We start from the raw sequence: 18941 nt of genomic DNA, 5'->3' as shown, positions 1-18941 counted from the left end.
TACTCGATGAGTTAACTGCAGAGTCATGATCTAAAAAACCTGTTCAAACATTGCTAAGCCTCTGAAGTGCTGACTGCTTGGAAGAAAAAAAGAATTGAAATCACTCTCTTTTGTTTCAGTACAAAAAAGGAAAATCCTCAAAGTTTTGAAAAGCTTCCTGCCAGGGGAAAGCAATATGCACACATGTAATGGCATTTCTGCTTTTGCAGGAACACTGTCTTGTACAATAATTTTAATTCCCCTTATCCCTGGGGAAATTCTTCTCTGAGGGCAGGCCTATACTTAAAAGTACAGATCCCTATTTCCTATTTTACTTGGACTAAAAGCATTCAAATGGGTATTTAAATAGCACTGCTGAGATTTGTATCTGGATGTTTATACAGAAGGTACCCCCTCTTTGAGGATTTAACCAAATACTAGTTTCTCAAGAACAGAAGGAGAATCAAGACCTTAATGGAGAGTTATAATGACAGAGAGTCCTTCCTCTAACGTGTCTGTGAAAAGGTTTATTTGGCTGGAAGAATTCTCTTATCCCATTATAAATTGTTAGGCACAGTGCAGGAAATATAGGTTTACTGGAAATCCAGCTTCCAATGACCTTTTCTCACAAAATGTGTTTTTGCTGAGGTGAAAGCAGTGGAAGAAAGGCAATTCTAGATGATATATTTTGCTCCTATTATACAGAACATCATGTGAAAGAGAACTGGGAGTCCCCAGTGTGACTACTCTATTACAAAGAAAAGCACCTCTTTGAAAATTAATGAACATTAAATATTTGTACAGTCAAATGAAGATCTGTTTTCAGAGAACTGGTTGCCCTGTGTTCTTGGGGTCTAAGCTGGGAATGGTTCCAAATAAATACTGAGGCTAGTAGCCATGAATAACAATGATGAAATACTAGGGTTGAGATGACCACTTTCAAACTCATATATCCAATCTGATCACTTGATATGCTAAACACACACTTTTTTCTTTGCTAAGGAACAGCAGCTCTATTATCTGACTGCAGTGATATGTATTTTCAGCTTTACAGAAAAGAACCTGGGTGCTCTGGTGGACACCAAGCTGACAAGAAGTGAGGAATATAGGAAATGTTAGCAAATAAGGCTAAAGATGTCCTGGGCTGTGTTAAAGTATTGTCAGCAGGTGAAGGAGCCGATCCTGTCCCTTAATTCAGCCCTTATGAGGTCACATCTGGAGTGCTGGGATCAGTTCTGGGCTCCCCAGCACAAGAGACACGTGAACATACTGGAGGCAGTCCAGCAAAGGGCCACAAAGATGACAGCAGCATCTCTCCTACAAGAAAAAGCCAAGAGAGCTGAGACTGTTCATCCTGGAGGGGACAAGGCTCAGAGGGATCCCATCCACATGTATAAACACCAGATGAGAGTGCAACAAAGATATAGCCAGACTCTTTTCAGTGGAGCCCAGTGATGGGGGAGAAAGCAATGGAAAGAAGATAAAAGACAGAAAGTTCACTCTGAACATCAAGCAAAACTTTCTCAATGTGAAGGTGACAGAGCAGTGGCACAGGTTGCCTAGAGAGGTGAGGACTCCTTTGTTGGAGATATTCAAAAGGCATTTGGAGATGGTAATGGGAAATTGGCTCTACAAGGCCCTGCTTGCGCCAAGGTTGGATCAGATGACCTCCAAAGGGGCCTTCCAGACTCAGGCATTCTGTGGTTCTGTGAAAAGAACAGCTATCCCCTCTTCCCATAGCTTGCTTTGTTAAGGTTCCTACTCATTAGCTTCAGGCACTTTTATTGGGACATAAAACTGCTGTACTCAATAAATACTGGTTTTGATGCCACACACAGGAGAATGAGGTTTAGCACTTAATAAGAAAATAAACTGAAACTCTTGTGAGTATTTCTGAAGGCCTGAGTTTCAGCATGCATCAATAACTGCACAAAATACAGGTCCTAAGTGATTGGAAAGGAAACATCTCCCTGAAATGGCAGAGATTGCCCTTCTCCTCCCCCAGCCATCACGGCCCCAGGCTGCCCAGCCGAGCACTCACAGGCGATGCGGACGTAGGCTTTGCGGCTCTTGGTGGTGCCTGCCGAGCTCCAGGCGACGCACTGGCACCAGTAATCCTCCGGCCCGAAGAGCTCCTCCACCTGCTGCCGGGAAATCTCGATGCTCACCTCCCGCACAATCAGACCTGGCAGGGTGCAAGGAACACTGGTCAGTGCTGGGCTTGCTGATGGACAGAAAAGGAGTGTAGCTGCAGAAATCTGCTTGCAAAGTTGCTGGGAGACCTTACAGCTTTCTACAAGTATCTACTCAGCAACACAGACTGTCATAAGGATGGGAAGGGGAAGAAACTCCCACTTTATCTACAAAATGAGAGATGTGGGTGAGTGAAAAACTAATTGCTGAGATTTTGACTTTTATCACAAACAGCAAGTATTTTAGACAAATTGGAGGAACAACACCTCAGCTAATATAAATTGTACCACATGTCTAGGACAATTCACATCAAGGGACATTCCAGACCAGTTTTATTCTGATATATCATAATATACCACATAATAATTCAAATTATACTACTTCCTTAGCCCTTTTGTACTTCATCACGCTTTGCTAGATAGACACAGCACAGGGAAAAGTCCTGTACACTGTGACACTGAGTTGCCCAGGAAAATGGATTCCAGGAGGGCAGAAAATGTCCTGATATTTCATAATGATGAGCACATGTGCTGCAGTATGTTTCTTGCAAGCTGCAAGATGGACACTACTAATGTCATATATCCTGCAGGTACTGGAATGTTTTTTAAGGCATTTTATAACAGAGTGAAACACAATTTCGGTGCCTGACAGTCTCTCTGGCCCTGCCCTCTATAACCCATCTCAGCACAACCCTCCCCCAAACCCGCAGCTTCATCCATGAGGACAGTGACCCACTTGCCATCCTTCCAAAGCAGACTAGGATTTGTCCACATTTCCCACTCAGTGTTTCTCTGGGGAAGCTGTTTTTCTTCTTCTAAGAGCAAGTAAATTTTGTGGTGTCTCAGACACCACTGTGAGGATCCCTGACAAAATGTGTAGATCCTCTAGTGACAACCACTGTGTTTCACACTGACACAATCCCCTTCCCTGCTTCAAAATGCACTCCCGGGTCAAAAGGCTCTTAATTACTGGGTGGGGGTGTGAGAAAGTGTTTACACCTTTTCTCAGCATATTTGGTCTTTGCTGATGATGCCCAAGTATCGACAAATTTCTAATGCATGTCTGCCTGTAGAGAACAACACTGCCATTTCAAAAACGCACTCTTGCAAACTGCCTTGAATATATAAGTTCACATACAAATCTTTTGTGTAGTGAGATTGAATTTCTTTTTCTTTCCAGAATTGCCAGGAAACTGAACTGAATTATCCTTGGATCAGAGCATGCAGTTTGTCCCCATCACCAAACACCAAAGGGCAAGTCCTCCTGCTGAGCACAGACTTGAGCCTGTGGAGGTGAGCTACCCTTAGCCTCCTGCCACACGGCTTACAAGGGGGTATTCATAACTTGAATGTTCCCAATTGTACACCATGGCGTGTTCCTCAAGCCCTGGAAACCAGGCCAGCCCTTTGATTTGCCTCCAGCCTCACAGAGGCTCCATTCAGGGAGCCAACGATTAATTACTGTTTGCACACAGTTGTGCACTGTCACTGCGGCTGCATGCTGCCTGCATCCCAAACTTGGGCAACAACCTAGCAGCAGAAAGGAATTAAGGCATGTAACACCATAGACTTCTCTGGTGGGAATGCCTTCTAATGAGATGCATTTTCTTGCTAGGGAGTATCACAGCCCAGTTCCCTTTTTATTTCATTATCCTTGACATCTTTAGCCATTGAATAATCAACTTCTTTAGGGGAAACACTTAATAGCTCTTCTCCTCGAAATGAAATACTCAAAATACGGCAACAGCACTCCAAAGAATAGAAATCAAAGCAGTGCATGGGCATTTGATATGCAGTGAATACTGTGTTATAAACTTATTCTGCTTTGATGAGATAATTTGGCTCCAAGAGGGGTCTGAGGGATAACTTTTGTCCTGGTGAGAAGAGCATGAAGAGGGTGGGGAGGGAGCATGTACATTACATCCATAAAAATTGTTACATTTTCCCAGTGCAACTGCTGTTAGCCTAAAGATTACTTCAGCTCATTCCCACAGTTTTTATTGCACTAGCCCAGGGAGCTTTTGAAGGTTACAATATTATGTTTTTATAATAAGGCTGATTATGACAGAGCTTGATGAAGCAGTGAACTTTGTTACCCAAGGGCCAAAACAAGCAGGCTCATAATGACCATACTTGTTAATAATGATTATGAAATAGTCTTAACATTCAGGACACAAACGCTGTTTTCTCATTGTCTGTGGAAGATACAAAACTATACGACAAATAGCTGCTCCCTCTGAATGCACCAGAAGAACTTTTTATCTCTGACCTCCTGAGATGCCTTCTAGTCCAAAATTACAAGCTACTCCTGGTAATGTCTTTAGGGACAGCTATGAATTACTGGCAGGTTTCAGGTTATTCAGTGGAACTCTGTCTTTGAATAATATCAACAGTTGTGCCATGACCAAAGAGATTCACACCTTCTTTCCAAAGCAAATAATTTTTACCTCTTTTTGCTTACAAGCGAAAAAATGTCATTGTGTCTTTAGGGTAATTTTTTTTCCTAAAGTTCAAAATGTATCAAACCAGTTAGTGGTGCCACAAGATTATCTCAGGACAAAGGACCCATAACTAGAACTCGGAGCTTTGATTCCAACCACTGCTTCCCAGCCGAGCCTACTGCCACCATATTGCACAAACAGCCACATTGATTTAGGAGAAAACCCTCACCAGCTGAAACACACCCACCCTCAGACCCTGGGGCAAGCACAAGAGACACATTTCCCTCGTTGTACCAACTCACAATCTTATTCCTTCTGCTACTCCAACATCACTCCAAACAGAAAATTCCTTTCTAGGCCATATTGCAAAAATTGCAATTTGCTGAGATATCTCAGATAGCAACTGTCTTGTTACCAGGTGACACACTGCTGTACATCAGATTTCACAGAGGAGCAGGCACACTCTGTCTGCTTTCATTTAGGAGTATTGCTTATCTGTCTCACGTGGGCACCAGGTACAGGAAAACCCTTGCATCATGACTTCAAACAGAGATCTTAATCTTATCTCTATTGGACCTGCTTCTGCTTCTACACCAAAGAACATTAGCTAGAGGAATGGAAAAGGGAAAAAAAAAAAAAGGAAAGAGGAGAAAAAAGCTGAAAAACCCATGTCTCAATATTTCCAGACAATACTATGTGCTGCACCTCTTATTCAGGCAACTGTTTGTGAAATTGATTGAATATTGGTCAGTGCATAATCTCTGAGAGCAAAATTATAAAGTTACTTTATAAAATGGGTCCCTGTATTTTGTCCAAATATACTTAGGACAAGACAGACTAATGGATTAGTATTAATTTATGCATCATATAACCTACCTGGTCCTGGCCAATTCTACTTTTTCACAACAAAAGCAACAAAATGTCATCTTCTCACAGAGAGTAAATCCTCTACCTTAACTTCTTCTTTAGAAATATATTGAATTTTTCAGTCTAGGTCTTTCACACAGCTAAGATATGTAGCAGGTGAAGATACACAGTATAAATGTGGGCGTTCTTTGAATACGAGTAAGCTGCACATTTCCAGAATTATATAATACTCACTTAGATGGTGGAACAACCCACAAGAAGTCAGGTTCTTCCTATTTCAAGCAATGCAATAACAAACACAGTTGAAGGGAAAGAACAGCAATGTGGGCAGCTGGAATGCTTGACAGGCTCCTTTTATACATCCACAAAGAACTGACCAAAGAGATATCCTCGACCATATGATGACATGCTCAGCTTATAAAGCTGAGAGAAGAATAAGGAAGACGTTCAGAATGGTGGTATTTGTCCTGCCAAGTCACTTGTGATGGAGCCATGCTTTTCTGGGAACACCTGCCTGCCTACCAAGTGTTGAATAAATTCTTTGTTTTGCTTCACTTGCACAGTTTCTGGATTACCTTAACCTTTACCTTTAAAGTGCCTTTATCTCAACCCCGTATTTCACCTGCTGGATTCTCAGCCCCATCCCACCAGGGGAGTGAGTGAGTGAGTGAGTGAGTGAGTGAGTGAGTGAGTGGCTGTGTGGGGCTCAGTCACCAGCTGGATTTAAAGAATGAATACCAGTCTAAGATATTCTTTTGCCCTAGTAGTTTTCTGTCCAGTTCAGGTTGGAGGATAGCAACAAAGAAGGCTCATGACATTTGTCATGACTGGTCTGCAATTATGTCTCAGTCCAGTGAATTAAGAAGTTGTCCATAAGTTACATTTTTTGCCTACTTACTAGCACAGCTTATTCAATCATTCATTTCAATAAAATATATGTATTTGCAGGACTAATACAACTCAGGCTCTGAAAAGGTGTAGGAGGGAACCAGAACTTCACTTATTTTTGTATTTGCACGTTATGAGGGATTAATGGGCAGAGAGAGGCAGAAAATGGAAGAAATCTTGTTCAGTCTGCCTACTGCTAATGTGTGCAGCTCAATAACCATGGAGAGAGGCATCAGCTCATGGTGTATATCAAAAGCCAAGTTATTACCCCTCACGGAGCAAAAGGAAGTGTTAAGAGGGAATAATGCCTTATATGCATGGTCTTTTATTATAACTGTTTCCTAGAAACACAATCAAGCAAAGACACTTCATACACACGGTCCCCAAGTGCTTAACTTAGCTGGCTATACAAACTGTGACATAGATTATCTGGCCTTCAGAGGCACAAATATTATCTTTTTTTATGTATGCAAATGCAACACAATTGTAGATATTATGGCAGATTATTGATAACTGCAATTATAACTCATGGGTTCCATATTGCATCCACTAAAGTAATTGGCAAATTTCCCAATGATTTTAAAAGAAACAGATTTGCTGATCAGACTCATTTCTTTCTTGGGTAACAATAATGCCTCAAGGTTCTACAACCATATAAAACTGTACAAGACAATAAATGATCACCATAAACATCAGGAAACAGAAAATTATTATCAATTAATCAAATGTAATTATTCAGCCTGGAGTCACTCTAGGTCACAGAGTTAATACCTACACCACACTGGGCATCATTCTGCCAAGAAACTGTTTTGATATATTTTGGCTGTCATAACTGTTCAGTGTTTGATATTAATACCCAAGACCTGTGAAAATACTCCTCAGGACTTTGATAGAGCAATTGTGGTGAAAGTGCTACATTGATATGTGTTTGAACCCTCTGACAGAACAGTAAACAGGAACTATTTAGTTGCAAGACTAAACTGCACTTACAAACTCTAAGAAACTGCATGGATACTTTGTTTATTTTCTCTGTAAGTAGCTCAAAGAGTTTCTGTGCTTTTGTGCTTTCATTTGCCCAAAAGGTATTTCATTAATTAGTAATCACATACGCCAAAGAACACATTTCTCAAGGAGATGGAACTTCATGACCTACTGGTCTGGAAAAAGACATTACAGTAATACCTGCATATAGATGGCAGGTATATCGCAGCCACTGCCAATAAGTATGGAAATACAGCCCATTTTCACAAAGGTAACTTGTAACCCTTTATACATTCTGGAAAGTCAGTTGTCAGGCTATCCTCACAAACCTGATATTTTGGCCTGTTGGTTCTCTCCCTGCTTAGACAGGCCCAGGTCCCTCCAAGTGAATAAGACCCCAAATCTCCCTTCCCACTGCTTGGAGGGGACATAGAGGGCAGGGACAGCACTTCTAATTCAGGTAGAAGGGGCTTTGGGGAGCCAGCAGCAAAACAGCCCTGGGGTAGGGGAATTCCTCTGCACACCCATGAAACACATGCTGCTATAGAATCAAGTTATATTCCTCATCTGTTTTAAGATTTGAAACACAGTCTCACTAAGTAACCACTTAAAACAGTAGCATAGTTTTTCCGCATGAACATGGCCAAGACCGTAAGTCAAAGTGGTATGACTGTAAACAGATTTAATAAAAGGGAAACAGATTGGTTTCTTTTTTGTAGTCCTTTGGCCTTTTACCTTTAATAGCAAAATTTAAGTGACCAAAGCCAAGGATTATGATCTTTTTACTTATGGATAGTCTGGAATGACCTGTTCAATTTATTTAATTGCTCATCATAGATGGTATAAACAACCTGTGTCTGGTTGCTTTACTTGGTGAAGTAAATTTTTTTACAAAGGTTAAAAAAAAAAAATCAGTGCTATGCAGGAATTTAAATTTATTTACCCTCTTGCAGAGATGGATCCCTCACAGTCAGAGAGTTATTCCACTTGAATGTACATCAGAATACTTAAGCTATAGAATTTGATGTTTAAAAATGAATAAATAGGCTATGCACAAGAAGAATGGCTTCAAATATTTAAGTTCTTGCTGAGAAAAATGTATTCTGTGCAGCATAATGGGACTGAGATGATTGCAGAATGGCACACTTTGCCTATAGCTTATTTTCTATATAGAGTACCTGTAATCTTAACAAAAGATAGATAGACAGATAGATATCCAGAGATAGTTTAAAAGTGTAAACAGCTTTTGCACTCAGTAATCCTACACAGTGTGACTACTTATACCTGGTTTTGTCTCAATATACTGCTTTTCTGTAAATTGAGGCTGGCTGGCAATGCAAAATACCTGGTTGAAGATCACAATTTTCCAGAAATATTAGCTTAAATATTTAAATTAAAGGCTTCCAGATACTCCTGGTCTCTTCATAACTTTCTCTTTAGGAAGCAGATACATCCTGAACTCAAATTAACACAGGTGCAGGCAACTGCATAATAAAGTCAAGACTGCTTTAAAACCCATGTCAAGTTTGCACTGGTTTGCAACACCTACCTATGTTACCTAATTACCACCTAATAGTATTGAGTTAATCTAAAATTCCAGCTCCCCCAACATTTTTTAACTGACTGACTTACGCAAAAAATTACAAAGGAATGTCTTCAGAGGGATTTTCCTTTGAACTGGAATTAAAGAACATGCATTCTGATTGGGTTTTGTGTTCTTTCAGTGAAAACAAGGCAGTTTTGTTCTTCTCCCATCTACAACTGAAGGACCAAGTTGCATAAGATGAAGAGGAGATTTTAAAACAGAGTCCTTGGATGATGGTGGAAAACAAACCGTGTGCCCTGGTCCCTGGTGGGGGTGGCCAGCACAGCCCTGCAGGTTTGTTTACCTTGGGGAAGGTAAAACAGCCCCTCTGCTACCTCCTCCCCTGGCCAATCTCAGCAGCTGATTGCTTTACATCACCCTTGAACTACTGCTGTTTAATACCTTAGAACAACATCGGATTGCTTGTTCTCAGCCTACAAACCGTTCAGAGATAAAACACCTCCTCCTTTGTTTCTTAATGAAGGCTATTTTCTGGTTGACAGTAAATATGTACAAATTGCTCCAAAATTCATTGCTCTCTTCCACATACAACAATATGTGCCTACAGTTGCCACATTCTTTTTTCCCTTTTCCTGAAACAAAAGCAATAAGCTCCAGTGTAGCAGGACTCCAAAGAAAACCCTCCTTACCAATATATATTTACATTTAACAATGGCCATCGTAATTTCTGAACTCACAGAGGCTGAAGTCTAGGAGCAGAAACAAATGTGACTTGAAGCATCTTGACCCAAAAGTCATCCTGACACTGAGAAACCCCAGGTGGCAATCCCCAAACAATTCCTTGCCTGCCTGGTGCTATTTACAGGGGGTGGAAAGAAGACAGGTTGTCCACAGAGAAAAGTAGGATTGTGAGCTCTTAGCAGTGTACTCTTAGCTTACTCTTGGGTCATAGCCCAATCTTCCCTTCTTTTGATTGAGGAACGTGCATCTGAGAAAAGGTGTTGGTTTACTTTTTTCAAGAGCCAGGAAAAAACCCATGCTAATGGTTCATGTTTTACTTAAAGCAGCAGTTGAGACTTCACAAAGAAGATCTGTGCACTTTTTATTTCTGGTTCAGAGGATTTACATGCTCTTTTTAATGATCTGGGCCTTCAGCAGTGGGTAATGCTTCCCAGTCCCCAGCTTAGTGCTCATGTAAAATTGAAGCACTTTTGAGGCAGTTTAGAGCCTACAGATGAATCGCAATGTGCAGGCAAAAAGAAATAATGGTTGTTTAGCACTTCACAAGAAGAAGCAGAGGAAATTATGAAAAAAAAACAAAAAAAAAAAGAAATCTATTGAACTTCAAACATCTGGGAAGCCAACCGAGAGCATCTGAATTTTGAACAGCATGTTTACATTCCCTTGCATAGCGGGCAGGGATAGGGGGGAGGTGGGAAATGAACAATAAATGGGTTTGTGTGTAAATTTATATATAAAAGTATACATCAAGTTTAAATGTTTATTTTATTGACTTACCAGCTTACAGATCTAAAATACATATCTGCGCATGTACATATGTATCACATCCACTCTGCATGGTTTTGAGAACAGACAACATGAAAATGCCTTATTTCTGTGAACTTTATGCAATGACACAGTTCAGTGGCTGGTGCAGTTATTGTGGGAACAAGGACAGTCTCAACGTGACACAAGGGGTCACTCAGGAGCCTCCTCAGCAGTTGTTTTCCTATTTTCTTAGTCTGCAATGTGCAGGAACAGCAGGTTGGAGGAGAAGTTTAAGACCCCCATCATTTTTTGTCATTGTTCTTCATGCTGGGGATGGCATTTCACAGCTGACCTGGGTGTCTTGGAAAAAAAAAAAAGAAAAGATAACTAAAAAGAAAAGAAGAAAAAGGTTAGCAGCTGCTTTCAAAGCAGCTTTGTCCACTGTGCTGTCAAGTGATGTGACTTTCTCCAGACAGAGATGAAGCTCTGGGAATTTACTGTCTGCTCCCCCACTCAGCATGTTTTCAGGGTTGCGCCAGGGCAGCAGTCAAAACACCAGCTCCTGAACACCAGGAGGTTTTTCTTAGTTTGTAGTGAACAAAGGAATCATGGCAGGAAGGCGTGCAAAAAGGCAGCCTGGTGGTCACACAAGTCCTTTGGTGTGTACATGTTTCTGGCTACAGCACAGTTCATGATACTTGTCAGCTAGAGGGGGGCACCGGGGATGCAGGCAAGTTCCTCTGCAGATTGTATGACTTTGACATGAAAAAAAGACCTTTTAAATTACATATGTAAATGCCATCAAAGTATCCCTGTAAGTCTAGATGCCTCCTTTTACTCTTTTTTTTTTCTTGATACCCACAACTCTGAATTCCAATACTGGTTTCCACCTTAGATGAAAACCAAAAGCACTAACCTAACCCAAAGCAAACCTGATCTACTTCTAGACATCACTGCTCCTCAGGGCTGGCAGTCCTTACTCCTCTTCAGAGGAGGGTGCAGCAACCAACCCAGATGCAGCATCAGCACTCATTACAAAGAAATAATTGTACAAGTCACTGGGAACCCAAAAACTGCAATCAGCCAACCAAGATCCTCTCTGAATCAAAATCTGGCAGCAAAAAATAGAAGAGGCTGCAAGGGCCTAAAGATTTGTATTCAGGGAATAGAAGACACAGAAGAGTCTGACAAAAGACTCACTTTCTACTCTTACAATGAAATTTTGAAGAGGATAAGAAGTTATAAGGAATTGTGAAAGGCATTCCAACAAAACCTGAGGAGAAAGAGCTGTACGTAACCTTGCAGGTGAATGGCAGCTCTGCTGGACCTTAGCACATCATGCTGCTCATTTATGTACAAATTGGGAATGCATGGGAATGACAAAATGAATACAGGCAGTGAACCTGTAAAGGCAGCACAAAATTAGATCCTGTACGGGTCAGAGCTGCGTGTGACAGGCACCTCTCTTTCCCTTCAACACTAGCGATGATTTGGCACCCTACCTGCATAGCAAAAAAAGCCTTGCTAAATCTGATCTATGTGTAAAGCTTTGCTCCATACAGATGTTTTGGGTTTTTTCCTAAAAAGAAAAAAAAGAAAAAAATTTAAAAAGGAAAGGATTTCTCCAATGTAGTTTTAAGGAACAGGAATTCTTCAGCTGATGATTTCTCTGCCTAACGAGCTAATAGAGGAAAACAGAGAAGATGCCACTCAGGTCACTGAGACACAAGCTTAGATAGACATAGGGAGTCTGGAAAACACTTAAATGTTTAGCACAGTCATTAAGACCCCAATGTCTCTAAAGAGTGTTGGACTACAGACAGATCATCTGGCTGCTTAGACTATAACTTGTTTGCATAGAAGAAAAAGTAAGGTATCATTTTGACCTTCCATTTCCCTGAGTATTTCTAGGTATTTTTGTGAAGAAACTACAGCTCTACTAGTCCTACTCATTCTCATATTTAATTAACTGAAAAAACTACACTTATAGGATGCAAGTGTTCCTGCCAAGGTGCTACTGACTGCAGCACTTCTGTTTGACGGCACACAAGACCTTGGCTCTGGCTCTTCTTTTCCACAGTGCACTTCTTTTCTGCCATTCCTGTACCCAAGAAACAGCTGTTTTCCATTTAGGGCCGTGGGTGCAGGATGGAGACTGAGCTTTGGGACTCACTTCCAAATCAAGACCACATTTATGAGCCTTTCAGGCATCAGACCACCCTCACCACAGGAACTCCAGATCCCACACAAAGGTCTCAAAAGGAGCTGGGGAACATGAATGGAAACAAGAACATTGCTGTGCAAAGTTGTGGCTACTCTGAAGCTGTGGTGGGCGGACTGATGTCAGAAGACATCTTTTGGGGAATTAATGGGAGTATTAGTGTGTAACAAAGGGTTTAATGAAGGAAAATCTTTGAGAAGATAAGATGTAGGCTGGAAATATTCAGGGGAGTGTCCTCAAATGCTTCAGATGAATGCACTAGGTATCCACATTTCTCTTCTAATTATTTTAAATAAGTTTATTTCCTGTCTCACATTTGTTTTTCTAGAAGCCCACAGGAAACCTCCAGGACAATTAGGCAAACAGCTGCAGATAGGAAGTTAATGCTGCAATAAGAAATGAATAAATATCCTAATGCTTTTATCTTTTGGTCCCAAAGCACTTTGCAGAGGTAAATAACAGAGACACTGAGTGATTTGCACAGATATGTGGTGAATATACAGAAAGTCTGGAATGAGCAAATGACCCTTCCCATGGGTCCATCACTACTCAGAGGAGCAGCATGAGAGCGATTAACTTGCAGAAGGAGTAGCTCCCTCTGGGCTCCCTGTTAGCATGCCTGACTACCCTGAAGGATAGAGCAAGGCTGGGAGAACCTGTCCCAGTCAGCTCAGCACCTGGAGGGAAGAGGGTTCATGATGTCCATTGCTGCTGCTTGCAAAGGCGGCTGGGCACACACCCCCACAGGGAAAAAGCTGCTGGAAAGGACAGCAGTAGCAGAAGGAAAGGCAGATCTCAATGGCTAGGAACACAAGAAAAGATGTCTTGGTCTAAGAGCTGGAGTAGCCTTCCACAAAGGCTTAGAGGGACAACACCCCCACACAAAACTGTTTCATTAAATAAGAAATTACTGAGATGTTAATGCATATATTTTAAGTTAATCCTATACTCAGTTAACTCAAAACCTTCAAGACTTTTGCAGGCCTCTATGCAAAAAGATTATCTCCCTGGGCTTAAGGAGAGTCTTAGTATTGACTATAAGATTTTCTTCCAGAAGCAAGTATCTGGTCCATTGGTCTTATTCTGTTTACAAACGTTTATTTCCCTTCCACAGGTGTATCCTGACCTTAGCAATTTCTCCACTCCCTTCAACAAAACCCCCCAATATTTTAAAAGTGTATTCTAGAAAATGGTGATTCTCTGTCTCTCTGTGTGTTTCTTCTGATGATTCCAAAATGGCTATTTTTCTATCCAAATATACTAATTACTCAAGATAAAATTGCAAACTGTCTGCTTGAAAACACTGTCTGCAGCAGCTCTATTGTTGGGTATTCCCTTGATCTAGGTGAGGGGAAACCACATTCCCAGCAGTTGATTTTGAAGATGCAACCTACGAGGAGAACTTCTCTTGCAGCAGTGATGGGCACAGGGCTCCTCTTCCCCAGGAGAGATGCTTGTCAGGCCACAGGGAGTGACAGGCAGAAAGAAGAGGGCCTAAGTGACAGCAAAAAATGCCTGCAACTTAAATTTCAAGTAGGAAAAAAACCATGGGTTTCTTCATATGTTTTATGAAAGTAAAGAGCCTGCATTTCCCCAGAGTTCCAGTTTTTTTGAGAAACAGAATTTTCAGCTTCTTTCTGTACCACCTGCAGCCTTTTGGACCATACATACATAAGCATGTTTCACTTGCAGCAACCTTCCAAAGACGGAACAGATTTCAAATTACAGAAAAAAACCAGAAGATTGTAGTATCAATTCTAACTCACATCTCAAAACTATTAATAGGTGCATTTGGGAAGAGATACTTAGACATATTTTTAAATTTCCTTGAAACGAGCTGGATTAGGGCAGGGTATTGAAGGAACAGAGCTAAAAATTGGCAATACGTTGCTGAGAAATAATTATTTTGTATATGGGTGCTTGATGTCTGTAATGGATTTGATCCAATGATAAACAGAAAATAAAATTACTTCTGACAATGGCGGAATGAAAGCAATCCTTATTTATGATGTGTGGCTACCCTTACTAACATAACCCCGAGGTAGTCTACCCTAGAGAATCAAAATATTGCAGGCTAAGTATAACTGCAGCATTCAGCATTACTTGCTATATGTTTAGTGAAGTTAATAGGGACACTTGCCACATTTGCTCAGAAAAATAGCTTTTTCCTTATCCTTTGGATTCTTAAAAAATAATACAGAGTATTAGGAGGCTACAGCATGTCAAGATGCAAAAAGAGATTAAGCAAAAAAGATGTGCAGAGAAAGAAAATAGCTGTTAGGAAAGGAAGATCTAGGAGTAAAAGATATGAGTAAAATATTATCCCTTCACATCTTTCCCTGAGCTCTGCTTACTTGGAGATTGGGGGCACTGGAATTTTCTATGCGGGCTGCCAAATAAAGTTCTTCAACGCTGTTACTTAAAGACATCCAATACTAAGAAAAAATAACTTTTCTTTTTTATAAAAAGTACTATGACAAATTAATGTAACCTCTCAAAATGAGAGGCTGTATGATGACCTCTGCTGTAAAATCAGAAGTCCCAGTTTAAATAATGGACTTTTACCGCTAGGGCTAGGCAGCCTTCTAATATGTGGTGTGACAAACACCAAAATAAATGGCTTTCATGAGATGTACACACAGAGAGGAAGATGAAGCAACAGAGCATTTTGTGCTGGAAGTGATTTTCCTGCCTCTCTACATGGTGCCAGAAGAGCACAGTGAATGTGAAGGTTTCCCCACTGCTGTCTTGGCTGCAGGATCTTGTAAGAGCTGTTTTAAAGGCAAAAGAGCAGATGTCAATCCTTGATCTTTCTGTTGAGAGGGTGATCTGATATATGAAAGACTTGGCTAGCTGGGTATATACTCCCTCGAGAGGCTGCCAAACCTGTTGCTTAAGGTAACAAACTCCCATTTTGTTACCTTAGGTACATTGCTACACTGATTTGTAGGATCAATGCTGACCCTACATCAAAAGCTCAGTCTCCTTTCATTGAATCTGCAAGTCATCCAAAAATACTTTACTAATTGGGAAAGGTAATGGTGGGAGATGAGTGTTGGATAACGCTTGGAGATAAGCATAGTGGTGGCTATGTAAAGAAACTGGAAAAAAAAGAAGTCCGGTTTCTCTCTGAAAAGAAGTGCATTTTTGTCCACTCCAAGTGCAGTTTGATAAACTCTCCTAATCGGACAAAAGCAGGGGGTCCTCAGCAAACTCCCCAAGCCCTCCTCTCGATCCCAGCAAAAGAAAACAGACAGTGTAGGCAAACAATAATGCTGGCTGAATTGTCCAATAAGTCTATTTAATGAGCACTTAAAGAATCACAAATGTTTTCTCTTTGCTTGAAGGAGAGAGAAAAACATGCCCCTAGCATTGCAGAGGGCAAGAGTGGGTTTATGGATCATTTCACCTTAATAGTCAAGGAGAAAATATTACAATGCATATCCAAACTTGAAAGACAAAAAAAAGGTCCAGATCTTTTTCTGCTTTTCTTTTGTACATCACTGGCATATGAGGTTTGATATAGCAGCATTTAATCCCTCTGGACAAATGAAAGGAGTGCAAGACACCGATTTTCTACATGACCACAATTCTCCCACCACTGCAGAACTAGTGTGTGTATCTTGGAAAATATTTCTCCATAAAAGCACACATGCAAAATAAAATAATGGAATCACAGAATAGTGTGGATTTGAAGGGAGCTTTAAAGCCATCTAGTCCAAATTCCCTACAATGAGCAGAGACATCTTCAGCTAGATCAGGTTGCTCAGAGCCCCATCCAGCCTGACCTTGAATGTTTCCAGGGATGGGGCATCCATTGCCTCTCTGAACAACCTGGTTCAGTGTTTGCCATCCTCATTGTAAAAAAATCTTTTCCACAGTCATTTTCAGAGATACAGTAATTTGTAAAATGTGCAGAAACTGTTCTAACAATTATTGATGCTACTGAACTTGCTGCCCTGTAACAATGGAATTTTCTTGCCCCCAAAAGCATCAGTTCTACAGGGCTCCTTTTATTTCTGTTGCTGTTATCTTTTATGATAGTCAGCCATAAAATCAAATGTGTTTCCTCGAAAGAACTCTCATCTCTGTTTTTCAAAACCAGTGTTCTTATTCTTTTCTGCATTAATGGGAAAATATTCAGACATAAAGGCATAAAAAAACCAATGCCCTGCCTTGTATTTCATATATATAGGAAATGAAAGAGTCAAAGGTGTGCACTAGACATTTCCAATGCATCCATTTGACTTCTTTATGAAAACGCTTAGCTTCTTCCATAAAGAAGAAAAATTCCAGTGAGTCTCAGGATTTAAAAACAGAATGTAATGATCTTCTGTGTACAGCCTCAGGTTTCTTAGACTCGATCAGTATAAAATATTTTGCTCTCTCTTCAGGCTAATTTAATTAAATAAAGTGGTACTAGAACACTCTGTCACTATTACAGCTCTCATCCTCTCCAACCAGAAGGCAACAACTCCCACAGAGTCCCCGAGCATGTTCTTTACAGCAATGCTTTACCCACTGTTTAAAATACCCGACAGTGCAAAGTATATATAACTACTGCTCTCATTCTGTATCTTCTCTCTTTCACAAAGAAAAAAATATACAGAGAAAAATCATATTAATATTTCTTTTCCTTGCTTAAAAATTAACCTTGTTAACACATACAAATTTCTATCTAGGTATCTCTTCAATGAGAGCTTGGCTGCACTCTAATTCCATGTTGTGTGCCATTGCTATTGCTATGCTGTTTTCTCTGGTCATCTCAATGACAGAAACAAATTTTCCTTATAAGAAGAGTTAATCATCTCTACATAGATTTCATTCCTGGGCACAGGCTCAAAGTCCATGAACACATAATCTTTTGCAAATCAAAACCTATTTCTCTCTTTCATGCATCATTTACAATCCCAAGGTGATGTACTGCTAGCATCACACCTGTACGTTAGATCCCTTTCTTCCTGATTACTTGTCCTTTAGAAAAGAAAGCACAAGTGACCTTTATTCTTTTCCTCTCATATTTTATTGTCTGTTTGCCTTGTTTTGCTTTGCTTTGCTTGTCTATGTAAAGAATTGAAAGCCTGGTTCAAAACCAACAGCAGAATATCTCCTCAGCATGGTCCTCCTTTCATAAGCAGGCAGAACAGACGTTAGGAAGAGTAAAATACCAGGAAAGAAGAATGTACACAGTTTTCAGTTGCTGGGATTACACGACTGACCCTGCAGAAACACTGTGTGAGTGAGATCCCTTTGAGCCCCAGAGAAGTCTAGACCTAATCTGCTTTGTGGGCAGTTTCTCCTGCCTCTCTAACCGCAAGTCAGGAGGCAGCAGCAGTGTAGCTTTGGACCTAGAGGGATCCTTATGTCACCCTCTGAGCAGCTCAGTCATTACTTCTGTGCCCGAGGTTACAACTGCACTATCTAGTCAAAAATAGCAAAAGAAACCAAAATAGTCTCAAAAGTGAGAGTCCAAGGGCTTTGCCAGCCTGACTGGTGCAAGCTGCCAAGCTGATATCTCCTTCTTCGGGTGCTGGAATGAACCCTCACAGTCACTGTCTCCTGCAATTTTTTTTCTGCAGCTTAATCTGCAGTGAATATATTTTCCTGAGTTTCCATTGATTTAAAGAAAATACTGTTTTATCACAACCTTAATTAAATTATTTACCTATTTCTTTGCCACTTATGTGCTAGGAGTATTAGATTCCAAATCTGCCTACAGGAAGGTGAACGAACACTGAAGCTGTGACATGCATTAACCAATATTCTGGCAACAACCAGGCTGACTGACAAATTTGGATTTTGATGACAGTTTCATTTTAACAAGCTATTAGCATGACTAAGTTTGTGGCTCTTGTGCTAATAATCTGACATATATACATATATACAGCTTTTGACACCTCTCCCCCCCACTGAACTCCAGTAGATGGTATTAATCTTTAATTGATAATGGCTCTCATTTGCATATAATTGCTGTTGTTTATTATGCAAAATATCTGTCCTCTGAAATATTTTGATGTTTCTCTTTTAAAGATTTGCCTTTTACACTTGTAGAATGCAATTTCCTTTATAACATCACCAAGTTTTCCCACAATGAGATTTTTGACAAAAAAGAATGAATATTTCACTTGTAGTGAAAAACTTTCATTTTTCTAAATTGTGATGTTCATGAAAACTTTAAAAATTAAGCTTTTTTTCATAGCTGTCATAAGCTATGAAAATAAAATAAGCTTTAAGTCATAGCTGTCCTTCTGTTTGCCCATCTTCATTCCCTTGGGATCCCATGGAATGAAAAACAGTGAAGATGTACTAAGCAACATAAATTTTTTTAAAGTGTTTCT

At 40.3% G+C, this 18941-nt stretch overlaps 1 protein-coding gene across 2 annotated transcripts in view; it reads right to left on the bottom strand.

The window, feature by feature from the left end:
• UNC5C (unc-5 netrin receptor C) overlaps positions 1-18941 on the bottom strand; it is a 250256-nt gene that overhangs the window by 73890 nt on the left and 157425 nt on the right. For both annotated transcript variants that reach the window (XM_014875273.2, XM_088163959.1), the window contains exon 3: positions 2021-2164. In XM_014875273.2, coding sequence (XP_014730759.1) covers positions 2021-2164 — 144 coding nt within the window. The remainder of the gene's footprint in view (positions 1-2020; positions 2165-18941) is intronic.

Source organism: Sturnus vulgaris, chromosome 4 (genome assembly GCF_052056855.1).
Source record: "Sturnus vulgaris isolate bStuVul1 chromosome 4, bStuVul1.hap1, whole genome shotgun sequence".
Taxonomy (NCBI): Eukaryota; Metazoa; Chordata; class Aves; order Passeriformes; family Sturnidae; genus Sturnus; species Sturnus vulgaris.
The sequence above is the reverse complement of the archived record's forward strand: the minus strand, read 5'-3'. Positions and strand labels throughout refer to the sequence as shown.